The sequence below is a fragment of the Pipistrellus hanaki genome, assembly GCF_964339955.1.
Source record: "Pipistrellus hanaki genome assembly, chromosome: 17".
In the NCBI taxonomy this organism is placed as follows: domain Eukaryota; kingdom Metazoa; phylum Chordata; class Mammalia; order Chiroptera; family Vespertilionidae; genus Pipistrellus; species Pipistrellus hanaki.
In genome coordinates, this window is record NC_140519.1 from 5596995 (window position 1) to 5624724 (window position 27730).

At 43.4% G+C, this 27730-nt stretch overlaps 1 protein-coding gene across 8 annotated transcripts; it reads left to right on the forward strand.

Moving 5' to 3' along the window:
• The first annotated feature begins 3068 nt into the window (after window positions 1-3068).
• SNX16 (sorting nexin 16) lies at window positions 3069-26925 on the forward strand. Of its 8 annotated transcripts, none has more exons than XM_084865052.1 (8): window positions 3558-3708; window positions 4993-5464; window positions 10191-10277; window positions 13269-13417; window positions 18721-18790; window positions 23447-23583; window positions 24090-24203; window positions 25078-26925. In XM_084865052.1, exons 2-8 carry the CDS (start codon window positions 5093-5095, stop codon window positions 25172-25174), a joined length of 1026 nt encoding a protein of 341 aa, XP_084721178.1. In that variant the 5' UTR covers window positions 3558-3708; window positions 4993-5092; the 3' UTR covers window positions 25175-26925. The 8 variants fall into 8 exon arrangements, with proteins under 8 accessions (XP_084721174.1, XP_084721178.1, XP_084721172.1 ...); XM_084865046.1 differs by having other exon boundaries at window positions 3597-3708; window positions 25036-26925; XM_084865045.1 differs by having other exon boundaries at window positions 3597-3708; window positions 23447-23540; window positions 25036-26925.
• The last annotated feature ends 805 nt before the right edge of the window (window positions 26926-27730 follow it).

The window sequence follows — 27730 nt, forward strand, 5'->3', positions numbered from 1 at the left end:
TCTTCCCTGCACCATTATAGAGGCCATGTGATTCCTACCCGGACTTAGGAATTGCAGAAGTCATGGGTCCATTGCAATAACGATGGCTTTCCTGATGCCTGCTGCTACATTGGTCACCGCCCGTATCTTAAGAGTGGATCACGTGGCTCCTTCTCTGCAGTCTCACAATGTCATGGCAGCAAGAAAATGAAGCACAGGGGAAACATAGACCCAAATGGTAAGATGATGGAAACACTGTCTATGGAAATCAATATACACAAATTGAGGAATCTATGAAATGACACCAAAGTAATAATTGAACAAGTTGTTTTTTATGTGGTTTTATTCATAAATCATTGCGAAGAAATTGTTTGTATTTTATCAGCCTTTGCAACTCCTATTCAGTTTGCCTTGTTCCAACTTGCTATTTCAGTTGTATTTTTGGTTATAAGCAAAAGAACCAATTCTGGCTGGATTTAGGCAGAAAGCAAATCCACTGACAGAACGCTAGGGTATCTCAAGAACTCCGAGAAACAGTACAGGAACGGGGAAGGACCACATCTATACCAGGGACCTTTGCAGCTGGACACTGAGGAACTTCTTACCACAGAATCCCCCAGCACCTGGGCCTTCCAAGCCCGTGTCTCGCTCAGCCCACCCACTTTTAATTTCCTAGGAGAGAGCATCTTTGGACACAGCATGGGTCAAATGTCCTCCATGGACACAATCATCTATGACATATTAAAAAAAACATGTGTTAGCCCGGCTGGTGTGGCTCAGTGGTTGAGAACTATGAACCAGGAGATCATGGTTCAATTCCCAGTCATGGCACATGCCCAGGTTGTAGACTTGATCCCCAGGGTAGGACCTGTGGGAGGCAGCCAATCAATGATTCTTTCCCATCATTGATGTTTCTATCTATCTATCCCTCTCCCTTCCTCTCTGAAACCAATAAATATATATATATATATTTTTTTTAAAATGTGTGTTATAAGAGTGACATATTATGAACATGGCTTTAAGGACCAGTTCCAGAGAAGGACGTGTGGGATCTATGAAGCCACCTCAGGAGATGTCTGCCTATTGCACATACTTTCTTGTGCTGTGGTGTGATATTTTTACCCTCATTTCTTATTTATAATAGACAATAATAAATGAAAAAGATATGAAAACAAAGCCTTGGAAATTATGAGATAAAATTTATATCAAATTTTTATATCCATTCATCCTTTGATGGGCACTTAGGTTGTTTCCATATATTGTCTATTGTAAATAATGCTGCAATGATGATGGCGTACATATGTCTTTTCAAATGCATATTTTTATTTCCTTTGAACAAGCACCCAGAAGTGAGAATAATGGATCATATGTAGTTATTTTTTAAGTTTTCTGAGGAACTTCCATACTGTTTTCCACTGCAGCTGTGCCCATTTGCAAACCCACCAACAGCACAAACAAGGATTTCCTTTTGTCTATGTTCTCACCAACACTTATTATTTCTTGTCTTTTTTATAATAATCATTCCAAGTGTCCATCAAAGGATGAATGGATAAAGGAATTGTCACACACACACACACACACACACTCTCACTCAAATTACAGTAAATACTATGCAGCCATAAAAATAATGAAATCTTGCCATATGTGACAACATGGATGGACTTTGAGGGCATCATGCTAAGTGAAATAGTTGGACAGAGAAAGACAAATACCGTGTCATTTCACTTACATGTGGAATTTAAAAAACAAAACAAAATCCTAAGCTCACAGAAACAGAGAATAGATGGGTGGTTGCCAGAAGTAAGGTGTAGAGGGCGAGTGAAGTGAATGAAGGGGGCCAGAAGGTACAACTCCCAGGTATAAGGTAAGTAAGTGAGGTGTGCATTTCATACTTGAAAACTGCTAAGAGAGTAAACCTTAAACATCTTTATCACATGAAAAAATGCCTGTGACTATGTGTGGTGACGAATGTTAACCAGACTTACTGTGATCAATTCGTAATATGTACGAATTGATCAATTCGTACATATGAATATGATCAATTCCTTACGTTGTACACCTGAAATTAAGATAATGTTATATGTCAATTACACCACAATCTTTAAAACAATTTTAATTTTTTTAAAAAGACGTTCAGTTCATTTTCTGAAAGTAAAATCTAGACATTTACTAATAGCAGATATTCTGGTAGGTGAAGGACCCATATAGTATGTTTATCCTGTTTGCATCTTTTCTGTGAAGAAAGTTCTTGAACAATTTCAATGACCTTTTCTATATTGTTCTCTTCCTCCAGGGGTATCTGGACACCTTTACTTCTTGAAAGTTTCATTTTCCTTGGCTTCCTTGATTTTGGCCTACCAGGTTTTCCTCGTCATAGTTATCTTTTGCAACCACAAGTGATGGAAATGTTCTCAGGCTCATTTATCTTTTCTTTTCTCTCTACACCCTTCTTCACTTACAACTGCCACCTCAGGGCAAGACTGCCAAGCCTATCTCAAAAACTGCCTCATGTTTTATTTTATTTTTTATATTTTTAATATATTTTATTGATTTTTTTACAGAGAGGAAAGAGGGATAGAGAGTTAGGAACATCAATGAGAGAGAATCATTGATCAGCTGCCTCTTGCACACCCTCCACTGGGGATGTGCCCACAACCAAGGTACATGCCCTTGACCGGAATCAAACCCGGGACCTTTCAGTCCTCAGGCTGACGCTCTATCTACTGAGCCAAACCGGCTTCGGCACTACCTCATGTTTTAGTCTACTGTTTCTATAGAATTCTCTTTGTATGTTCCATTTACAGTGGAAGAACAATATTATCAACCCCAAACCATTGCCATGCCACAAGCCAGATGATCTTCCTATGATCATTATGTAGTAACAACTATCAATTTTTTCCAGTCTTGGAAAGACATTGCAAAGCCTTGGAAATCATTAGATGAAATTTATATCAAATTGCACACTTCTAAGGATAAACAGACCTGTAAATTGGTCCGCATTTTGGTATTTGATTATCAAAGAACAATTTTCCAGAAAAACCTTTCAGTTCTTCAGATGTGCACGCCCAACAAGCCCAGGGCTGTATCACTTGCGCTGAAATTGCTTCCAATGGTAAAACAGACAAGCACTAAAGAATTCCAGTTCTCTGCCCATGAAAACCTGTGAGTTATGTAGGACAAATAGGCTGCAGTGCAGAGCTGTGTCTTGCCACTCTTGGAATCGATTGTCATCCCTTAAAGCGCTGCTAAATCTGGAAAACCACCTCTTACCTGCCAGAACCAGCCCAAGCTGGTGCAGACTACAAGTCCCATGATGCAAAGCGGGAGCCCAGTTCCCCCCCCCCCGTCGGCCTCAGTTTCTCCCGGGAATGGTCGCCTTCTCCTTCCTTGTCGGGGAAACTAGATACCGAGCCCGAGTTTCTCTAAATGTACACAAATAAAGCAGGGCAGAGGCAAAAGAATTCTTACCACAAACTAGGGTCAAGCGAGCTGCCAGAGCCCCGGCCCAGCTCCTGTCACCGCCTCCGGGGGCGGGGCTCGTGTGACGTCGCTTCCGGGTGCGTGTCGCCCCGCCCCCCGCTCCGCGGCGCGGGCTCCGGGCGGGCGGCGGGAGCTGCAGGCTGCGGGTCACGTGAGGCCGCGCGGCGTGGGTGGGGACGGGAGCTCGGGGCCGGAGGTCGGGGTGACCGTCGCGGGAAGCGCCTGGAAGGGGCCCGCGGAGAGGCTCAGGTGGGCACGGGGCCGCGGAGTGCCCGGGCGCTGGCGCGGGGACACCTGCGCCCGTGGCGGGCGGCGGGCTCGCGGGAGGGAGGGCGCCGCGGTCCCCGGGCCCCCGCCGACTCCGCAGGGCGGCGAGGGCGCGCCCGTCGTGGGGCCCGGGACCCCGGCGGGGCGGGCTGCGCCGGCGTCCCCGCTGTCCTCACGCCCACGGCTGTCACCGGCCGGCGGCTCCGCTCGCCCCGCACCTGCCCGCGGGCTTCCGGGTGGGTCTGGGCGCCGGCGGCCGCGCGTGGGGAGCGCCCGTGCCGGCGGCGGCGCCGCGTCCTCCGGGTCCGCGGCCTCCGGGCGGGCGCCGGGCGGGCCGGGGGCGGGGAAGGCTGCGCACCGGAGGGACCGGGCACTGCTGGGTTCGGTCCTGACAGCGGCGGGGAGGCTGCCGCAGCCACGTGCTGGGCTGAAACTCGCACTTCGGCCCCTTCCCCACTTTTCTCACCGCTGCCGGTGGCCTCCGACAGGCAGACCCGCAGCTGTCACTTCACTGGTCTGCAGTTGCCACCGGCTCTCAGCTTATTTGACATCTTAGTGATTAAATAAACTTTCTTCGCGTTGTTATGAAATCATTATGAGATAAGATCAGCTAGGTCTGCTGACAGCAGACGTTAGAGTGCGCGCTGTAAAGAACTTTGTCCCCCAGCGTATGGCACAGAGAGCCTGTGGGTATCCGGGAACTCGGAAGAACATTGAAACTTTGAATCCATACGTTTCATGTTCGTTGGAGGCTTATTGGATTTAATTTGACCAAGTTTGTGGTGTTTTCTCAGATGCATTCGATCCAGGGCGTAATGACATATTACTTGAAGAGCAGTTGATATTTGTAGCATCTGAGCTTCTGGCTCACTTTATTCCTTTAGGTGGTTTTTTTTTTTTTTTTAGAATCTCACTAATTAAGTCAAAAGGTGATGTGAATAATTTTCCTTCCCTCCCTGTGCCCTGTGTAGTACTGTCTGGACTGGAAGCAGAAAATAAAGCCTCAGGCAGGTTGAAATAAACTTTGCAAAAATCTGTCCCAAAGAAATAGAGTGAGAAAAGGGGTGGGAGTAGTTCTGCTTTCTTTGCCTTGCAAATGAGAGTGCCTAGCGCTGACATTGTGCAGTTAAAAGAAGAGATTTGGGGCCTGTTTTCATTCCAATAAAGTGCCACAAAATTAACAGAAACGGATATGAACACCGTGTTTTCTTTTGGATAATGCTGCAGATTAAAACCCATCTTTCAATATGTTCTTCTCATGTTTAGATAGCAAACTCCCAAGAAGAAAATAATGGATTGCACACCAGTTGTTCTCTAAGTGCGTGGCCTCAGCAGTTTGCAGATTTGTGGCAAAGCCCCAAAGAAGATGGCAACTCCTTATGTCCCAGTGCCCATGCCCATAGGGAGTTCTGCTGCCAGCTTCGCAACCAGCAGGAACCAAAGAAGTTCCTCTTTGGGGAGCATCTCAAGCTCGAACTCCTCCAGAGGCCAGCTGGAGGACTCACACACAGGAACCATGAAACAGACCAGTGCCCCCGGTCAGGGGGACAGCACTTCCTCCGTCTGCAGCAGCCCCCTCCTCAGGACTAAGTTTACAAACGCAGACTCTTGCATTGAGTATTCCACCAGACCAAGAGAGAGTGAAGAACAGAATCCTGAAACAGCAGATTTGGAAGATAGGCCTTCGACTCCTACTATTCTGGGCTATGAGGTGATGGAAGAAAGAGCGAAATTTACTGTGAGTATCCACCTTTGCTGCACACCAGACTGACTCGCTCTATTCTACACTTGTGTTAAATCGATTGATGTTAGTATGTACTTGTCATTTCTTAAATATGAGATTCAAGTGGTTTGTACACTCTAAATTCTGTCATTGTAGGGAACTTTTGTCTTACTTGAATGAATTGGCACAAAACCAGATTTATATCTGAAACTAGCACACAGGTCAAGAAAGAAACGTAACTAGCATCCAGAACCAGCACCAAGCTCTCCTCCAGTCAGCACCCTCTCTCGTGACAGGCTACTTTAATGTTGCCTATGTCTGTACCTTACGTAAGTCAGCATTGTGTTTGTGAGACTCCTCCTTGACCTTGCATGGAATTCTAGATAGCACTTTTTTATTACTGACTAGAGGCCCGGTGCACGAAATACAGGGTTCCCTTCAGTGCAGCCTATACTCTCTCCAATCCAGGACCCCTCAGGGGATGTCCAACTGCCGGTTTAGGCCCAATCCCCAGGATAGGGGCTAACAGACATTCGGACATCCCTCTTTCAACCCAAGACTGCTGGCTCCTAATTGCTCATCTGCCTGCCTGCCTGATGCCCCAACTGCCTCCCCTGCCAGCCTGATCACCCCTAACCAGCTCTGCTTGTTGGCCTGATCTCCCCTAACTACCTCCCCCATATCCCACCAGCCTGGTCGTCCCTTATGCCCCTCCTGCTGGCCTGGTTGCCCCCAACTGCTGCCCCCTGCCGGCCTGGTCACCCCCAACTCCCCACCCCCACCCCCGCTGGCCCAGTAACCCCTTACTTGTCACCCCTCACTGCCCCCCCCCCCCCCCCCCCCGTCAGCCTGGTCCCCCAACTGCCCCCCCCCACACCTACCAGCCTGGTCACCCCCAACTGCCCCCTCCCCAGCCTGGTCGCCCTACACAGCCTGCTGTTCAGTCATTTGATTGTCCCTCACTCACCCCACTGCCAACCTGGTTGCCCCACGCAGCCTGCTTGTTCAGTAGTTTGGTCGTCCCTCACTAACGCCCCTGCCGGCCTGATCGCCCCACGCAGCCTGCTATTCAGTTGTTTGGTCGTTACTGTGACAGCATCCTGGACAATTTGCATATCCCTCTATTATTAGTACAGATACTATTCCTATATGTGAATGTTGATCCATCCTCCAGTTGCAGAGCACTTGGATAATTAGCAGTTTGAGGCTCTTGGAAATATGACTGCTATGAACCTTTTAGTACTTGTCACTCAGTAAACTCATAGATGCATTTCTGTTGGATATCAGCCACGGATTGAATTTGCTGGACCATATACCCAGCTTTAGAAGATACAGACAATGTGCCAGAAAGGTTGTACTAATTTACACTCTCGTAGGCTTACATGAGAGTTCCAGCTACTCCACACCTTCCCAACATAGCGTTTTCCATCTTTTTCATTTTGGCGATTCTAATGGGTAGAGTGATATCACATTGTGGTCTAAATTTGCAGTTCTTAATGACTAATTAAATTGAAGGTATTTTTGGCCATTTGGATATTCTCTTTTGATAAGAGTCTGTTCAAGATCTTTGTTCATTTTTCTGTGGGGAAGCCTTTTCCACTTTACTTTGTAGTTTTCTATGCATTTTGGACATAAGTTTTTTCAGAACATGTATCATATCATCTCACTCCCTGCTTTGTCTTTTCACTCCCTAATGATGCATTTGATAAATAAAGGTTCTTACTTTTAATATAGTCCAGCCTATTAACTTTTTTTTTATGTAGTCAGCACTTTTTAAAATCTGCCTACTTCCTCTGGACAATGCCCTATGTTTTCTTCTGAAAGCTTTATTGTTGGACCTTTCGTACTTAGATCTGAAAACCATCAGGAATTAAGTGTTTTCCATGCTGTGAGGCAGGGTCAGACCTTCCTTCCTCTGTGTGAGTTCCAGTGAGCAGGCTTTTACTGAGAAGACACTTTTCTCCTCTGCATTTGCATGTTGCTTCTGATACAGATCAGATGACCATAAAAGTGTGGTCTGTTTCCAGGTCACATTTCCCCGCCTTTGCGCACCACAGCCCTGATTACTAAAGCTTCCGGTAGGCCTTGCTGCCTGGCACCTCGTGCTCCAGCTGTGGTGCTCTCAGGACTGGCTGCTCTGGGCCTCAGGATTGGGTCGAACCCAGACCAACGGGCAAAACTGACATCTTACAGTACTGAGTTTGAACCTGTGAACTCAGTCCATTTACCTCGTCATTTGTTTTTTTATAATGATTATCTGTGGTGTTCAGGGCAGAGGTCTGCCATCTTTTGGTTAGATTCACGTGTAGTTGTGGGTGTTGGATATTCTCAATTGCTTTTTCTTTTTTTCTTTTTTTTCTTTTCTTTGATACTTTGTATTTTTCCGGTTATGTATGTATACAGCAACTTTGCTAATTCGCATATCAGTTGAAATAGCTTGTTCTTTCTCTTGGATTTCCTTGAGGTAGAGTTTATATTGTTGTAGCGTACCCTGAATCTCACAAAGGACGCCTCAAAAAGTCAGATTATGGAGTCATTTATTCAAAGGCCGGCGGCTACGAGGCTACGAGGGGCAACAGCGCTCCAGCTCTCACAGCCCGAAATGCTGCTTCTCTGGCTTACAGAGTAGAATGTCACAAAGGTATCAATTACAGCTTTGGGTTTGGAATGAGGAACCTGGTTTGCACAAAGCAATTACAGAAGCGAAATTGAGCAAGTTAGTTATGTATAAAGATTAATTATAGTTTTGGGTCTTGGGACCATTGAGTCAACTGAAACACATTATCTGGAGCCACTGAGGCAATTTAGAATAATTGTGGTGTCCTGGTCTTGAGACCACTGGGTCAACCGGAACGCATTATCTGTAGCCACTGAGGCAATTTAGGGTAATTGTGCTGTCCTGGTTCCCAGGTAAGTTCCCGGTACAGAAGAATGTGCTTCGATAACCAGTAAGGTCACAATCAGTGGGATATTCAAACCGCCAACCATGGAGTATTCAATCGATTGGGATAGCATACATAAGTTCAGAAAATCAAAATAACTTTTCTATTGTTGTAACAAGCAAATAAGTACAGAAGCTAAACAGCAGGGTTAAAGTTAAAACTGCAGTTTCTACCTGAGATGATTGCTACCATACCTCAATATGTGTATGCCATTTCTTGCTTCAGAAAATTCATGAAGAAACCATCTTTACAATTAAATTATCTTAAAAGTGATGATGTCTAGAGAAATCTTCATGAACCTGATGTTGTTTTTTAATTTTTTACTATATTTTTATTGATTTCAGAGAGTAAAGGAGAGGAAGAGATAAAAACATCAATGATGAGAGAGAATCATTGATCGGCTGCCCCCTGCACACCCCATGCTAAGGATCGAACCCATAACCCGGGTATGCACCCTTACTGGGAATCAAACCATGGACTCTTGGTTCATTAGGTCAATGTTCTACCACTGAGCCAAGCCAGTCGGGCCTGACCTTTTTTAGAGTGATTTTCGAAATTATAATAAACTCCATGGTTCATAATCTCTCATTGACTCATTGAGGTGATGTGTAAAAATGCAAATTTAAGGCAGTGGCATATAAAGTCTTTCAAGACCTCAAAGAGTGTGAACGGATACAAGATTAGTCCTGTCCATTTAGTCATTGATTTAACATTTTTCGAGTACCTGTTGAGTGCCAGGCATTATGACCTTTGATCCCCCTTAGGATTATCTCAGATCAGGACTTTCTGGACACTTTAAAGGGTCCTCACTTTTATATGTGGCACAGATAAATTACTTGTGTTTTACTTCATAAAGGATTCATCCGTAACCCTTAATGTTCTCCCCTTAAAAGCCGAAAGAGAAGTCAGTCTGTAAGGGGAGACTCCAGGGTGGTGTGCGGCCTGTACGGTCAGCCCTGTCGACGTGGACTGGTCACGTTCAGTGGTCAGTGGCCTCACGCTGAAGTGCAGCTTCAGAGCCGCGGTGGAGAGTGAGTGCACAGCCGACTTCAGGACATGTTACCCTTTAGGAGAGTGTCAGTCATTTGGCAGATGTTGTCGTCTTCATAGCTTAGCCCAAAATACTGTACCAGAAACTACCACCCTTTCCTCAAGATTCTGTTATAAAAAGTACTTCCTTATAATAAACTCTGAAATTATACTTATGAAAAATAGAATATAGCTTTTCTTACTGTAAGCTTTGTAAATAGTGACATGCTTCAAACAAGTTTTTCTATTCAATAGCCTAGATAATTATGCATAATTATGGAAATGTAAGCTTTTATCTAATGTGGATATATTTTAGCTTGTATTTCAGCTCTGAAGATTAAAACATCAAATTTCAAAACTTTGCCTTGAAGTGTTGAGTTTAAAATTAATTTGATTGTATAAGACAAGAGTGGCTGTGTTTCATAACTTTTTTAAGCATGAGTTATTCTTTTTATTAGTTTTAAAATATGTGGCATAAAATATATTTGGAAACTGATAAGTTCACTTATTATTAGTCAGCACCAAAAAAGGCATTTTGCTACAAATTTATCATAGTCTTATTTCTTTTAAAAAAAAAAAAAAGAAAAAGAAAAAAAAACCTTGCTTTTGGTGCCTACATCAAATATTTGTACATTTCACGTTTTAAATCATTTCTGATATTTTTTACATAGTAATTGTTAGGACCTAGATTGTCGAGTAAAAGTTTTTTAGATACTTGATTTGAATGTTTAAGTATCTTTACATGTATCTCTAACTCTCCCCCCTCGTAGGTATATAAGATACAAGTGAAGAAAAACCCAGAGGAAAGCTGGGTAGTTTTCAGAAGATACACTGACTTCTCCAGGCTTAATGATAAAGTAAGTACTTAACAAATCTAAAACCAGCTTTTCGGTTTTGAATTATTATCTGTTTCGGACAGTTTGTCTGTTATATTTGTGTTTTTTCTTTCTTGTGAATTATTTAAATGAAGACAACCTTTTGCCTAGTTCCTAAGAAAATACCATTTCATTTCACTTTAATAGCTTGAAGGCCCATCTCTACACATAACTTTCTTTTTTGAAAACAAAATCCAAAAATGTGAAAATCTTAACCTTATTAACACAAATATAATTAAGATACACCTGTTTATTACCCAGTGTGCTCTGGTGGGCTCCGCTGGCTCAGTATTAAGCTCTTGGTTCCACTGGACTCTAGCTGGAGGCGCCAGGAAAGACTCCGCTTCCAGGCTCATTCAGGCCGTGGCAGAGTTCCCTTTCTCAGTGTAAGACTGAGTCTCCGCGCCCTGGCTGCTTGTCAGCCAGAGGTGCTGCTTCGCTCCGGAGCCACTCTCAGTCCCTGTGCGGCCACCAGCTTCCCAGCCAGCAGCTGGGAGCCCAGGCCTCCTGCTGACATCTCAGACTCTCCTCGGCACCAGCACAAGGAAGCTCAACCTCAAGTGCTCCTGAGATAAGATTAGGCTCACAGATAGCGAAGCCAGTTACAGCTGCAGAATCCCTGTACTGAGAAATTGGTGCAATTTCTGGTACAGCAGCGGCACAGGGCAGAAGTCATGGTCCTTTTTGGAGACTCGCTTATAGAAACATCAATTGCCTGTTATGATGTCATGTTTGCAGGAAATGTGTTGTTTTAATATAATAAAAGATTAAAAAATAGCATTTATTCAAGTTATTTTAAGCTAATGTATAGTTTCCAAATTGTACTTTATTCAAAATAAAGTTGTTAATTACCCATAATGTATAATACACAGTACCCATAATATAAACACTTTGTGAGGAGTTAATTGTGGGACATCATCTTCCTTTAAGAATAATTTTTAAGGAGGAAAAATGCCTAAGTATGCATGTGGTCATATGGGACATTTAAATTTTAATGCTCAAACTTAATAAAAAGACTTTTTATTTCCTCTTCACGACTTTTATTATTTTCACTACCAACATTAAATAATAAAATTCCAAGACCAAAAATATCTAATTACATCTTGAAATCAAATCAAAGTTTTCAATAGTCCAGGTTGCTTTCCTGTTTTTGTCTTGTTTGTTTTATCTTCACATATTTATAGAAATATAGACAAAACATGATTTTTTATGTTTTTACTTAACATTTTATGCTGTGGATTTTTCCCTTTGGTCACTCTTTTCTTTCCTTGTGGCATTTAGTTTTACATTTAAGAACAGAAACATGAATGTACATGGTTTTATGTCGTTCACACACTTAGAGAACATAGACTACTGACTGCTATAGTGCAGCGGCACCATACTGGGCAGAGAGATGCAGCAGTGAGTATGACAAAATCATCGCAGAGCAGTCACTTGGCTTTCAACCGCAAATGTCCTTTGGACTTCCCCGGAGGCTTCTTAAAATTAGATACCACGCCACACCCAGCTAATTAAATGCAAACCTGTTAGTAGGATGTAGTCATTAATACCTTTCACAGTTCCTTGGGTGATTCCGGTGTGCAGCCAAGGTTCAGAATCACTGGCCTAGGAGAGTCCAAAATTAAATAAACCTATTTACATTGTGATAAATGGCATTCAAAAATAAGTTGGTGATTTGCGAACTTGTGGTAGGTCGTTTTTTCTAAAAATGTTCACAGCAATACTTTCAGTCCCATATGCTCCTCCAGAATCTTGCCACTGACCAGCAAGGGGTTGATCTATTATATCCCCTCCCTTGGACCTGGTGCGCTTGTGCTGCTCAACCTGTAAAGGACAGAGGCACTGATGCTGCCTGTCTAGGCCAGGTCATTCGAAGCACACAGCTTCATCCTGACTTCCTGCCTTGGGATGTTCCCCCTGAGGCCCAGCCTCTGTGCTGTGAGAAAGTCCAAGACATTCCATGTTAAGATGGTGGCTGATACCACGCAAGGTCTCAGCCCGCAGCTAGCATCATTTTCTGCACGTGCGGGCGTGACCTTCAGTTGATTCCAGCTCCTACCCTCAGCTCTTCCAGCTGAGTTCCCAGCTCTTGTGGAACGGAGATAAGCGAGCCTTAAGTGCCCACAGAGTCCATGGCCTAAGAGGTGGTTCTTTTATGGCACTGTGTTTTGAGGTGAATTGTTACACAGTTAGTTACTTGAACAGAGTATATAAAGGCAAATCTAACACAGCTTAGCAGTTTGGAAAAGTCTCTCCCTAAGAAAGTAAAATTTAAGCCAAACATGTAAAATGGATCATAAACCAAAATGTAGAAACTAAAACTATAAATGTCCAGGAGAAAACAAAAGAATATCCTTGCAACCTTCAAGTGAGCAAAGATTTCTTAGGATCTAAAAAAGCATGACCCATAAAAGACAAAAGTGGATAAATTCGATAACATTAAAATTTTAAACATATGCTCGGTGAAGGGTGTTAAAATGGGTCACAGTCTGGGAGAAAATATGTGTCATACATAGGATTAAAGGACATATATTTGGTGTATAAAAAGAACTCTTACAACTTAATAAAAATACAAATAACTAAATTTTTTTCTAAAAAGTGAAGGGTCTAAAGATAGGAATAGATAATTCACCAAAGAAGATATGCTAGTACAGATGCACATAAGCACCATTTGTCAGCAGAGCCTGCACATCAAAGCCAAGGTGAAAACCGCTACTTCACACCCTAGAATGGCCACCATTAAAAAGACAATGCACAATGCAGGTGTTGGCAAGGAGGCGGAGCAACTGGTACTCCTGTGTACACACAACTGGGAGAATCAAGAAGTTAAACAAGGAGCAGAGAGCTTTGCTGGATTCAGTTCTTTTGTTTTAAGCTTATTTCATGAACAGTTACACCTAGTCAACAGGGTAGATTTTGTAGACTTGGTATAATGAGGTTGAACAATGTATATTCTTTTTTCTTCTTTTTCAGTTAAAAGAGATGTTTCCAGGCTTTCGATTAGCACTTCCACCAAAACGCTGGTTTAAAGATAATTACAACGCCGACTTTTTAGAAGATAGAAAATTAGGATTGCAAGCATTTCTTCAAAATTTAGTGGCTCACAAGGACATTGCGCACTGGTACGTAACAAACTGAAATAAGAGGCTGTAAATGCATTTCAGCACTAGTTAAAACCAAAGGACAAGCCTAGGACCAGGCACAGGGGAACAAAGTTTATAAAATAAGTATAATTACTTGTCCACTAACAAACACTGCCTGGAATTCTCTTGCTTTTTTTCAGTAAGGACTTTATATGGTGTTTGATTTGTATTAACACTTTCACAAAGTCAGCAAAGTTAAAAATTCAGCATATCATCTATTCAGACCACTCAACTGTTAACTGGATTTTTAGTTTTTAGTATTTTAGCAATCACTTTAAGTGGCCTTCACATTTTTTGCTACTATGACACTATATAATTTTTAGAGTAATATATTCTATGTTTTTCAAAGTAATATAAAAATATGAAAATTGTGAAATTGGGTTAATTTATATAGAAGGTAAATCGGAAATATCAAAAACCATTATAAAGGGAGAGAAAGGATCTATCTGGGTTTTTGCTTCTCAACATAAAAGAAAGTGGCTTTGTGATTTAATACCAGCTGAGTATCTAATTTTGGAACTAAGATTATCAAGTAAATTAAAACTATTTTGAAAAAAAGTAGAGAGCATTTGCCAGGCAGCGATAGCATATACAGATACCTGTGTCTGTTTCTGTAACAGTTTGTCGCATAAGGATGGGAGACAAGAAAGCCATCCTGTCTCACTTGGTCTACCCTTTTTTCTCCGTTTGTTATATCACCTGGTACCCACAGCGTGCTTCTTAGTGTGTGCTGCCCGGGCGCGATGGCTGCCCGAGGCCCCTGCCCACCGCCCGCACTTTCCTCAAGAAAGGAACTGCCCGCTCAGGTCCGCATGCAGTGGCCTCCTCGACAACTGGTATCTCACAGTGACCTGAACCGAAAACAGAGTAACAGCTGACTCTAGAATTCCCCCCAAAATTCAGCAGCTGTCTACCCAAAGCCCCTTACCCCTTCGTTTATGTTTTAAATTCCACTCAACTCTGTCTGCTGTCCCCCAGCCCTCCATCAGCACCGAGTTACTGAGGAGTGGCGGTATCGCCTTGCTTACTGCGGAAGCTTCCCCTGGTCTCCCTCATCCGCTCGGCCCCTGTGCCGTTGGCAGCACCGTGATCTTGTGTAATGTGGTTTGTCTCCTGCTCCTTGCCTCCCCGCCTGTCTTTCTGACTTTGTGTTTTGTTGTCATCCTCTGTCCGTCAGCACAGTCACCTTTCTCCATTGTCCCTTAGGCCTCCCTGGAGAGGCAGTGTTTCACACTCCTGCCCATCCAGCCCTGGCCTAGACAGCTCCGTACATCCTTCAGCGCCCAGAAAAACTCCACTTCCTCAGGCCTGGCTCTCCTGCACCCGCGGTGCTCTGTGCCACACCAGGGCTTGGTGTGCTCCCTCTTGCTACAGGAGGCTCGGGGGGCTTCCGCTGGGTTCGAAATAGCATTGGGGTTTGGAGGACAGTTCTGGACTAGAAGGAATAAGGCTGAGCACCGGGGCACACATGGGCTAAGAGACCAGGTGAGATAATCAAGGTCTGAACCGCCCCCACGGGCAGCCAAACGTGAGCTCCGCACCCTCAAGCCAGCTCCCACCCTGTGACCCCAATGTCACCAGCCCTGTGCCGATACTCAGGGTGGTGGTTAATGTCAGTTTTAAAAATATCTCTTCTGACTGTGGAGAATAATGGGAAATGCTAACTGATACTTCTGTCTGAAATCCCTCAATATTTTCATGCAGTGGTCTTTGGTACCTAATCTTGTTTTGACAGAATATCTAGTATTTTTAGTACATTTTTCTACCTAATTTTTAATTGACCTCTTAATGAATTGTCAGCATTATTTTAGGGGTGTATTTTATTTTTAAAGTATAATATTTAGGATAAAGAGCACATTTAGCTATTAAATGACAGGCTTTTTTTTAAAATTGTGAGATGTAAACTGATACATACCTATGAAAGAAAAGGAAAATAAAGCACAAATAGAAGGTGAAGGTTCACTAGAAGAAGCAGTTTTTTAAGCAGTTTGAAAGCACAGTAAGACTTTTAAGAGGCTCGGAGGAAGAGTTTAAGTTAAGACACATTTGCCGGATGATAAGCCAGGCGGGAGGAGGCCACCGGTGGCTCCTCTCCAGGCCGGGAGGCAGCATTGGGCCTGATTTACCTCCGGTTCCCAGTCCGAAGGTGGTTCTAGGTTCTAGGTCAGCGGTCGCCAGCCTTTTTGGCCTCACGGACCACCGGTGGGCGACCGCTGCCCTAGGTAACAAAAGGGGCCGGCCTTGCTGAGCTTGTCCCCTTTAGTTCCAGGTGTTGGGGTCCCCTCGGTCAGGTCCCCTGTCCTGGTGCCTGGCTGACTCCATCATCAGCTCCAGCAGAAGCTCCCGTAAAGGGCTGAGCACAGGAGCAAGATTAGGGATGGAGTTGAACCTGTCCATGGAAAAAATTTCCCTCCCTCCCTCTCTCCCTCCCTCCCTCTCCTTTCCTTCCTTCCTTTCTCTCTCTAAAATATCAATAAACATATCCTCCGGTGATGTTAGGAAAAAACTTAGGGAGTCCATTGGGTTTGATCTGAGCAGAGCTCTGTGAGCCCTAGGTCGTGAGGATTTCTAGGGAAGGAGAATGAAATGGAAAACCTCCACAAACAGATTCCTACAGCCAAGTCCCTGTGGGCATCACTGCTGGTCCTGGCTGAATTGCTACTATAAAGTAAAGCTATAAAAAGAGACGTGAATCCCCTTACCACGTTTTCATTTCCTCCAGCAGCTTTCCACTCATTAGAGAAATCTGTGAACATGAAACTGTTACTAAAGGATGAGGACATCCGGGGTCTAGGCCCATGAAAAAATGATGTCTCACGTTACGTTGTCAAACACCGAAAGTATTAAAAGGCCCCTCCCCACGCTGCTCAGCACTTTGCTTTTCAATCGTAAAAGCCATTATCTCAGGGTTTCATCCAAACTTTTGACTTCTCAATCTCAAGATAATTCATTTCCTGTAGCTCATTTCTGCCTAATAGATGGTTTTCCGATAGAAATAAAGGGCAGGTGGGAAGTATAATATCTAAACCAAAAAACGAAGGTGGTCCTGTTCTCTGTGCTGTCATCACTGCAGTGTTCCAGAAACCTACCTCCCTCCCTCCCTTCCTCCCTCCCTCCCTTCCTCTCTCCCCTTTCTTTCCTTCCTTTCTTTCTCTAAACCTCCATCAACGAGGGACAGGCTGGTTGAGTGTGGTGAGAGAGGTGCCTGGCAAGGGCAGAGAATCCAAGTGAACCAAAATAGAAGAGAATTTAAAGATAGAAAAGGCACATGTTTATACTCACAAGAGATTTAAGAGCTGCCGTGCTGTGTGACCTTGAGTGGGTCATTTTCCCTCTGAACTTGGGTATCATTTGTAAAAGTGGAAATAGTGCCTGTCCTCACTGTACATGATTGTTGTGAAAATTAAATAAAATAAGGTACGTTGCCCTATGTGTACAGTGTACTTGGGAAATGTGAGGTAATGTAAATGTTAATTACTTGATTACCATCCACAGCATGTGCATACTGTATCAAATCCAGGTGTACATTTTAAATGTGTGCATTTGTAATTACACCTCAGTAAATCTGGAAAAAAATGTTGGCTTCATGAATGCAGAGACCCTGTAAGCTTTAAGTAGTCAATTATAAGTTTGTAATATGAAAAAGAGAGGAAATGTTAGTGTTATCAGTATTGCTTCGTGGAGACTGAGGCTAGAGAAACTATAACACAGTTGACATATTTTAGGGTTATCATGTGAAAGAGGACTTAGATTTATCTTAAAGGGTCCCAAGAAGCAGAACTGACTCCTGAATAGAAACTGCCAGGAGGCAAGTCACAGCTCAGGGAAGGGATAAGTCTCAGTGGTTCAAACAGAGGATGGATTAGTCCCCATTTCGGGATGTGTTTCTTGGCTGAACATGTTAAAGGGATGGAAAGCAAGCCATGGAGCTCAGAGCTCCACCACATTAAGATCCCTCCCGTCTCTGTTCTTCCCTGGGTATGGGACCTCCAGCTTCCTGTTTCCTTGACTGTGTGTCTTTGTTTTATTATATTGTCACGATTTTACAGCCCAGAACTTTGCTCCTCTTTCAGATCTTCTGGATTGCTTTCTTGACACTACTCCTCTGTATTAATTCATGTTGTTTTTCTTTGGGAAGATTTCACTAAAAATTCCATTTTTCTCTTTATGGCCATCCCTGTCATCATCAACCTATCTGGCCTGAACCGAACCCACAGTCCCCATTCCCTTTTCAGCATAGATCAGCAACTCCTTTATAAAGCGCATTAGAAATTACATTCCTGTCCTTTATGCCTTAAAAGGTAAATATCCAATTTATGTTTTAACATGCACAGAGTTGTCTCTGTCCAAAATTGCTTTTAGAGAGTGGACTATTTTTGTAAAAAGGGAGCTTTATCTCCTACACTCTTAACCTATTTCTGATAATTCCAGAGTATAAACATAACAATACCATATTTCATTATTTCAAAAGTTAATGGTAATTCAGCAATGGCATGGTCAGAACTTTTCCCTTGAACTCTTTAAGGAAAAATATTTGAAGTAAATTAATATAACAAAAAAGATTGCAATAAAGTTCTTAACTTTTTTCAGGGTAAATACTTGAGATGTTACTGTAGGTGTATCTCCTAAAAAGAAACAAGTGACATGTAACTTAGAATAGTATTTCTCCCTAACTGGGTAATGCCGTTTTAGACTGCTTCAGCTGACATTCCTTTGAAAATATACCATCTCTTATCTATTCACCACTTAGATTGGTCCCTTTAGCATTATTCCAAAGTATGTTTTATATCCTGTAGGTTTTTTTAAATATATTTTATTGATTTTTTTTACAGAGAGGAAGGGAGAGGGACAGAGAGCTAGAAACATCGATGAGAGAGAACCATCGATCAGCTGCCTCCTGCACACCCCCTACTGGGGATGTGCCCGCAACCAATGTACATGCCCTTGACCAGAATCAAACCTGGGGCCTTTCAGTCTGCAGGCCGACGCTCTATCCACTGAGCCAAACCGGTTTCAGCTATCCTGTAGTTTTTAAGTAGCATAAATTCCCCATCTCTATGTATGATCATAAGATCTTAGAAAATAGTTTGAAATCTCTGCAGCTTCTATATGTTTTATGTTTAAGTTTGATTACTTGTATGAAGCCACGTAACACAGCTAGTTTATTTTGGTATATCAGTAGCCACTTGCTTAAAACACTGTATAACTTCAAAGTCACTTGCTTTTTGCGGTCTTTGTAAACTTATTTGTACCCCGGCTAATTGTCCTTTCCCTCTGAAAAGCCTGGCGGTGAGGGAGTTCCTTTGTCTGGACGATCCACCGGGGCCATTCGATAGCCTGGAGGAAAGCAGGGTGAGTGCCGTGTTCCGTGTCCATGGAGAGAGGAGCGACAGCTCAGCACAGTAATGCGGTGTCCTGGGAGGGAACAGCAAACGGCAGATATTATAACTCACACCGGGGCGGTTTGCACAGAAAGCTTTCTGGTGTCTGAGCCAGAGGTTTATTTCAAGGAAATGCATGGGCCTGCTTCAGTGAAAACATAAAACTCATATATGTCGCATCATCAATGTACTCTATTTTTACTGTTTATACAGTACAATATCCTCTATTTTTACTGTTTCAAAAAAAATTATTTGCAAATTTGTTTTACTGTATTTAAAAGAGCTATTTGTATGTTGACTTTTCTTCCATCTGAGTAGCAAAGTCCAGAACCTACAGTGAAAATCAAAGCGAAAGCTCACTTTCAGAGGGAGAAGGTATTGTCTTCTTATCAGTTCAGCCGAGCTTGATGCTGCTCAGATTACACTAATTGACGTGGTAAAGTGGCCTATTTCTTGAAGCAAATGGCTAGATTATCCCAGCAGATTTGGTAATAATAGATTAGCTAGAATTTTTCTCTAAGTTTTCCCCCAAATGTTTAATGGTGCTTAAGTGGAACAGATTTAATTGGTAGGTTTGTAATGTTTTCAGTTAAACTGAGTCAGTTCTTTGTATTAGAGTGAATACCATGGCTGTTTAGAAACAGCTTTATTGAAGTCTTTATCCATAAAAGTTGCTATTTGCTCTTCCACTGTGAATGTACAATTTAATAATTTTAGTACGTTTTTAGAGCTCTGCCATAATGCAGTTTCAGAAACTCCCATCACCTGGAAAATCCTACAGCTGTTCAGTCAGTCTGTCCCCAGCCCTTGACAGCGCTGGTCTGCTTTCACTCGCAAATTTGCCTTTTTTGGATATTTCATATAAATATAGTCACGCTATATATATGTATGTATGTGTGCCTACATAAGATCAGTATTCAGTTATATAATTTATATTTATAGTATTTATAACATATACATTATATACAAAAACATAATATTTCCATCTAGTTTCTTTTAGCACAGTGGTTGGCAAACTCATTAGTCAAGGGAGCCAAATATCAACAGTACAGCGATTGAAATTTCTTTTGAGAGCCGAACTGCGCATGGGCCACGAAGTTTCAGTCCCACTATACGTGTGCACCTGCACATGGTATTTTGTGGAAGAGCCACACTCAAGGGGCCAAAGAGCCGCATGTGGCTCGCGAGCTGCAATTTGCCGACCACTGATTTAGCATAATGTTTTTGGGTCATCTGTGCTATAGCCTCGATCAATATTTTATTACTGAGTGGTTTTCTTGTATAATACACCACGTCTTGCTTACCCAGTCACCACAGAGGGACAGTGGGACTGTTTCCAGTTTTGCACTGTTAGGAACAGTCTTGTGAGGACCTATGCTTTCATTTCTTTTGAGTTGATTCCTAGGAGAGGAATGTTTGGTTATATGGCAAATCATGTTTAACTTTTTTAAAAAACTTGCAAAGTGTTTCCTAAAATGTCTACCATTTTACATTCCCTCCAGTAGTGTATGAAGTTCAGTTTCCTCACAAATAATTTTTCCTTCTTTTTTTCTAGGCTTTAAAAATTTGGGTGATTTTACATTTAAAATTTACATCCCAGCTCCTCTTGAAAGATCAGTAGAGCTGGCGCCACTGGGTCTCCCTTCCCATAGGCTCCAAGTGTCTCAAGATGAGCTTCTGCCCTTCTCAGCAGAGCAAGCCGCCTCCATCCTGCCCACTCCCTATTGCCTGCACGTGGCCTGTACCACGTGTGTGCGGGGAGAGGCTGCAGAGCAGGAGTGAGGCCAGCGCGTCTCTGACAAGCGCGTTGATGAAATAATACTATGTTTTTATGTTGATCACTTTTTAGTCATTCATCTTTTCTTTGGTGAATTGTCTACTTAAGCCTTTTGCCCATTTTTTTAGTTTGTCTTATTGAGTTGTAAGAGTTCTTTATTTTGGAGACAAGTCCTTTATCAGATACATCATTTATAAATATTTTCTTCCAGTCTGTATGTATCTTTTCATCTTATTGGTCTTTTGAAGTGTTAATGTTTTTTAATTTTAATGAAGTTCATTTTATTATTTTATGGCTTATGCTTTTTGTGTTGTGTCATAAGAACTCTTCGCCTAGTACAGAGTCACAAAGATTTTTTTCCTACTTTTTTTCTCAGACGTCTTATAGTTTAGGTCTCTGGCCCAGCACCACACTCTTTTTGTAAGGTGTGAGGTAAGAGGCTTGAGTTCCTATTGATATCTCATTGTGTCACTCCCTTGACTGATTTGTGCTGAAACTTTCATCAAACGTCAAATGGAAATAGAAGGACTTTTAATTTTCTTCACTGATCCAGTTCCCTGTCCTCCTGGCGACACCACAGTCCTATTACTGCCACTCTCACAGCTGCTGTTCACATCCCTCGCTTTAAGCTGTTTGTCTGTCACTCTCAAATCTGTCTGTCGCACATCGCATATGGGTGGGTATTGGTCTTTTATCCGCTCTGACATACCTGCCTTTTACATCTGCCGTTTTGCAGTTTGTTTCCTCTTTCTCATCGGTTTGGGTGTTCTTCCCCTTAGCTGCCTCATTTAATTGTGTGAAACAGATAAGTATGCCATTTTGATTCCTCTGTAGACATTTTTATGTTTTTCTTAGTTATTTCTTCATTATTTTTTAGTGTCTGCTCGAGGTATTATAGTGCTCATCTTAACGCAGTCTACCTCAGCATAGAACTTAATTCCAAGGAATTAATCACTTGGCTCCAGACTGTTCTCTGCCTTTCCCTCTGGCTGCTGCTGTTGTATATTTTATAACCTCTGCCTGACAGTACAGTCAGGGATTATTTCTTTTCACAGTCCTTTGTCTTCGGGAGGACCTAAGAGAAGACATGAGAAAGAACATTTGCACACTCTTCTGTCTTTCCTCAGACTTACTGCTTCCTTCCTGCGGTCGGTGTTACGTTTGGTGTCAGTCGGTCCTTTCAGCTCCGGGGCTTTCACGTGGTCTCTCTCGTAAGGCGGGTCTGTGGCAGCAAATCCCAGGCTTCGTTCTTCTGAGGAGGCCGTTTTGAAGCAGGGAGTGGGACAGGGCTTTCCGCGGTGTGCGGTGTCACCCTGTGCCTCTGGCGCCATGCTCCCGGTGGACGGCTGCCTGTGGCTCTGTCGGCTCTCCTCCGCCACCCGGTCACCGCGCCCCTGCTGCTCTCCGGGCCGTTTGTTTCTCTGACTTCCAGCAGCTTATTGTGACGGATTGGGGTACGGCTCTCTGTGTTCTTGGATTTGGCAGATTAATGCTCACCATCAGACCTGAAAAGCTGTTGGCCATGATTTGTTTTCCGTCCTTTCCCCACCCTTCTCATTCTGGGATTCCTTTGACGCGGCTGTTTGCACACTTCATATTGTACTTCCAAGGTGCTGCTCGTTTTCTTCAGTCATTTCTTTTCCTTGTTCTTCAAGCTGGACAGTTTCTATGTTGATCCATCTTCAAGCTCACTGATTCAATCTGACATCTCCAGGCTGCTGCTGATTTTTCATTTCAATTATTGTACTTTTCAAATCCAGAATCTACCTCGTTCTCCCTCTCTCCCTCTCCTTCTTTCCCTCTCCCCCTCTCCCTCTTCCTCTCCCTCTCTTTCTCTGTCTCCCTCTCTCCCCCCTTCCCCCCGCTCTCTGTTTTTTTTTTATTAAGGTGGTCTGTTTGTTTAGTCCATGGTTTGTTCATTTTGTGGCTTTGGTATCTCTGTGTCTGGCAGTAAGGGTTCCTGTCTTGCCGAAACCGGTTTGGCTCAGTGGTAGAGCGTCGGTCTGCGGACTGAAGGGTTCCTGGTTCGATTCCGGTCAAGGGCATGTACCTTGGTTGCAGGCACATCCCCGGAAGGGGGTGTGCAGGAGGCAGCTGGTCAATGTTTCTCTCTCTTCGACGTTTCTAGCTCTCTATCTCTCTCCCTTCCTCTCTGTAAAATATCAATAAAATATATTTTTTTAAAAAAAAAAGGTTCCTGTCTTGTTCTTTAAGTTGACTACATGCTCTTCCATAATGTTGAAGAGTGCTGCCTTCGTAGGAGTGCATCTTCCTGGAGACCTTTGCTTCCTTAGGTCTTTTTTTAAGTCCTTCAGTAAAGGTTTAAATTCTTTCTTTAAACTTCTAAGACAAGCTATAGGATTTATTCTGTTTTCATATCATAATAGATGTTTTTATTATATTCTGATTTATTGCTTTTATATTATTGATTTTTGTATATTTATTTTATATGTCACATCCTTGGTTAATAGTGCTGAGGAATTAAAATCTTCATTAGTTTGTAGATTCTTTTGGATTTACTGTTTGCTGCTACCGAACTAATACAAATGGAATCAATAGCCTCAGGTTTTTTAAATATAATTACTTAGGACGGGGCTAAAATGGACTGAGAAGACTGAAAACTCATACATACAGTGGTGTTAGTAACTTCATTCTACACTGAAGGGCTACCACGTATCTCCTCAGACGGAGAGCTAAGATAGCAGAGACCAGAAAAGGTACAGACAGGCTGTTCAGGTTGCAAGCTATTATCTTGATTGTCCATGTTCCTTGAGTTCTCATGATCTTGAAAAAGACACTATATACGTAATTAACTTTTTTTCCTGCACATGACTTTTGTTTGTTTCGAAGGCTTTCTGCGAAACTTTAGAGGACACAAACTACCGTTTTCAGAAAGAATTACTGGAAAAACAAAAAGAGGTGGAGTCGCTGAAGAAACTGCTCGGTGAGAAGCAACTTCGTATAGACACGCTAGAGAGCAGGATCAGGTGTGTTGCCATGCCTGTGCTTCCAGCAGACCCAGGCAGCTCGCAGTGCTCTGGGGTAGATGTATTTTCGGAGATGTAGGAAATTTCTAATCCCAAAGTCAAAGGCACCAGGCGTACTTCCTTGTAGATTGAGAAAATTGTCTTTGATTATTTATTTAGGAGCCTGAGCATTTGCAGGATGGGAAACAACAGGATAATAAGCCCCTCTCATTCAACAGGATAAACATTACTCATTTTAACTATGTAAATGGTCTCTTTGTTTCTAGGCATGTATGCCAGATTTTCACAGCAAACTTCCAATTTGCCTGCTCGTCACCATGTATCAGTGCTAAACTCGTTCTAAACTAAGTGTGAGCACTAATGTTTCTGTGGCCTCCCAGGCCGCAGTTCCTGAGCCGGGGGCTGTGTTAGGCCTGACGGTGTCAGGAGAGCTCAGTGCCCCCGCAGGGAGCGTCTTAGCCGGAGTGGTGGTAAGAAGGTAACGTGCGGCTGTCATTCCCTTGCAGGGCGCTGTGTTCAGACCGGGAGGAGCCGCCCTGGTCAGGCACCGAAGGCCAGTGCGTCCCGAAGGCGGCCCCTGCGCTGGGGGCTGAGCCGGAAGTCCTGGGTGGAGAGTACAGGTGCGGCACGTCAGTCTGGCAGCCCAGCCTTGGCATTGGGGGGAGTGCTCCGGGGCTCCATGGGGATCTATGGGCTCCCTGCGCACTGCGTCCTCACCTCCTGAGCGGACAGGACGGTGGGGTTCTGCTCCGTCCTACACACGAGGCTCAGGCGTCCCTCAGTTTGTTTGTTTGTTCGTTTGTTTAATATATTTTATTGATTTTTCACAGGGAGGAAGAGAGAGGGATAGAGAGCTAGAAAAATCGATAAGAGAGAAGCATCAACCAGCTGCCTCCTGCACACCCCCCACCGGGAATGTGCCTGCAACCAAGGTACATGCCCTTGACCGGAATCGAACCTGGGACCTTTCAGTCCGCAGGCCGACGTTCTATCCACTGAGCCAAACCGGTTTCGGCTTCTCTGTGCATCTTCTTATCACTGAAAATGAAGCTCTGTCTGTTGAACTGGGCTGTGCATCAGTTAATTTTTTTGTAAATCCTGATAAATTACTTAAATCTCCCACAATGTCAATCTTCTCCCATTCTCGGTGTGGGCACGGTACTCGCCAGCACGCAGTCTACACGGCGAGAATGACAAAAAATAATATTTTTTAAAGCCCATTGAATTTTTATTGCATAAAAGGCCAAGTTAATTATTAATACTTCAGTGATAATAGCTGAGCTATAATTATGACAACAAATTTGCTTGTAGGATAATTACTAATTATTATTGATAAGTGTTTGTTGAGAGAGCTAAGGAATTAAAAATGCATCTCCAGAAAGTTCTCTGGCACTGACACGTGAAAAACGTTACATTTCTGATTAATATTTCAGTGCTCTTCCATCATTAAAGGTGTAGCATGCACCCCGCTGACACTGACGCGTCTCTTCACAGAGCTGCGGACCAGCCTCTCTGCCGGCCCGGAGTGCCCGGAGCCTGCGCGGCGGAGGTGGAGGTGGCCGAGGTGGCCTACGACGCCGAGGAGGACTGACCACAGCACTGCCTCCGCTTCTGAGCTCAGCCCCTCCCAGCAGAGCGGCCGGTGTGAAAAGTAAAGAGACTGAAGCATCCACAGAAAATAGCAAGAATGCGTGTGTATAAAGTTTACATAAAGAGAAGTTACTGGGATAGGAAATATATTCACTGATGCTTTAAACTGTCTTCTATTCAATCTGTGTATTTATAGTGTGCATAAGTTATTTTGGTGTTTTGCCAGTATATCGCCCCAAACTTATGTGTGTTTAAATTACCAGTCATGTTAGTCAGATGGCAAGGAACTGCATGTTGCTATCATAGACTCCTTTGTGCCTCTGACATGATATAGTTTCCCTGACAGTTCACGTCAGTGGTGAAGAATTGTTCTAAATATTTACATGTTTACCACCTCCAAATAGATATTGCTTATTTACAATGTTACTGCTATTTAAAAGTAGGAGACTTTCTGGTACCAAAGGAAAATTATTTGAAAGAGCTGTAATTACATAAAATAGCCTTTATTTTAAATAGCCTATAATTCATTAATATCAAAATACTATACTAAGCATCCCAGGTTATTGTTATACTTGTTTATTTTCCACATAATCTTCATCTTAAATCTTTACCTGTAGATTCAGGAGTTTGCCTCTTTCAGAACACTACCTCTTTTTGCTAATCAAGGCATACTCATTTGAAAGTAGAGATTCTGAGTAAATAGGGAGCTGTTAAAAAAAAAAGACATATATATTTACACACACACATACACACACACACACTATAAAGTTCCTAACTATGTTGGCTCCTGGAATTCTTTGTTATTCCCATATGTGTACATATGTTACTATAATCTATTCTTGGCCGGTTTTCTTTTTAATATATTTAGCCAAGTGATGCACTTTATGGTAATTAAACTCTTCCGTGCCAAGTTGAAGTGGTGAATTTCTTTAGTGAGTAGAGCGAGGGCCTGCACTTTTTACAAGTCTCCTGGGGTCTGGGAGTCAGCTTCGCGGACAGTTGTCAAAAGTGCCTTGTTCATTTGTATGATAAGAAGTTACTTTATTTCTGCTGTTTTGCATATTGCTGTTAATAAGCATCGTACTCATGCTAGCATTTTGAGATCCCAGTTGGCGTATTGAACTCCATATACTTTCTGGAAACGGAGGGGAACTTGCCCGGAAATGGAGTGGCCAGCCCCATTTCTATTCACGGCTGGAAGGTGCCGTGTCTCGGTGTCTGTGCTGAGACGGGTTATTTAAAATGCCACTCGCACAGATGGACAGATCCAGCGGCCGCTGCTGGCCTTTGATCTGGAAAGGAGGCTGCGTTTTAACCAAGTTCCACATGTGTTAAAGGTCTGTGTCAGAATGCCACCGGGACCTCCGTCCCAGGCTGTCTTCCGCAGGGCGGGCCGCAGTGTGCTCTGTCCTGGGGCGGCGGACCGACACCTGCTCCCTCGTCTGAGACATTTTTCCAGGCTGAAAAGGGTTTATAGAGACCAGTCATTTAAATTAATATGATTTTCAGTCGAATGGAAATGATCTTCACTAAATTCCAGATATTATAACACTACCCATCTGTTTACAGTGACCCACACACTTGCACAATCGGGCCTTTCGGAAGATGGTTTTTAAAGTTTGGGGGGAGTGAAGGAAAACTCATTGATTAGGTCAGCCACTATCACTTTATCGAATTTACTTTTTTACTTTTGTAATGCATTTGATTCCCAGTGTGATATTGTTTAATAAATTATTTCTCAGTGCGACGGAAGCTGTGTCCATGTTGATACCCTCCCCCCGGCCTCCTCGTCCCGTTCCCCACGCCCATCTTGTGAACTGGTTGTAGTCAGCGCGGCTTTCCGATGGGACCGTGTTTTCCGGTTCACACTTTATAGCACGTCTTCCTGAAAGGGTGGAGGCACCTCAGATGCCCCAACGTTAATAAAAGACAGAACTCTTCCTGGGTAATCTTTTAACCCTGGAAAAACTCACTTGACGTACAGATAGTACCACCATGAAACGCAGCATTTTAAACGCTCATCCGTCTGCCATGCTGACACTAGCCATTTCAAGCACATTTATCTAGCGAACCGTGTTCCTCCGATAAACCATCTTCCTAATCTGCTTCAACTGCCTGCAGTATTGTAGTGAACTGGGGCCTTGGTCCAGGAAGGATTTGGATGTGTGACTTAGAAAACAGAGGGATTTGGAGATTAGGAAATAGACAAAATCAACTTGTCCTCGGGAGCTCTTCACAGAGCGTCACAGACACACTGGCTTCCCGCGGCTCCCTGGCTGCCTCACCCTCTGCGCTGTCGGCTGCCGCTGGGAAGGCAGGCTTAGCTGCCCTCCAGTGCGGTCCTCGAGGCTGAGGCTGTGTTATGCGGTCAGTCCCTGACCTCAGCTCTGCGGACACCTGAGCAATGGGCAGTGCTAACCTAAGGACTTGTCCCCTCCCTCCTGGGGCGCTGGCGGGTCTGAGCCACGAGCTCGTGACCCGAAACTTCGTGAGTCAGCCCTGTGCGCAGCTGGGAGTGCGTTTTTCTACCTTAACTCCAGTCTCCTCCCCGTGGAAG

What these genes read in the sequence shown, in the direction of transcription:
- SNX16 (XM_084865045.1), top strand. Translation starts at nt 5,093, where the DNA reads ATGGCAACTCCTTATGTCCCAGTGCCCATGCCCATAGGGAGTTCTGCT. An exon ending in AAGAAAGAGCGAAATTTACT is followed by an intron (nt 5,465 to 10,190) that starts GTGAGTATCCAC and finishes CCCCCCTCGTAG; the next exon opens with GTATATAAGATACAAGTGAA. An exon ending in CACAAGGACATTGCGCACTG is followed by an intron (nt 13,418 to 18,720) that starts GTACGTAACAAA and finishes CCCTCTGAAAAG; the next exon opens with CCTGGCGGTGAGGGAGTTCC.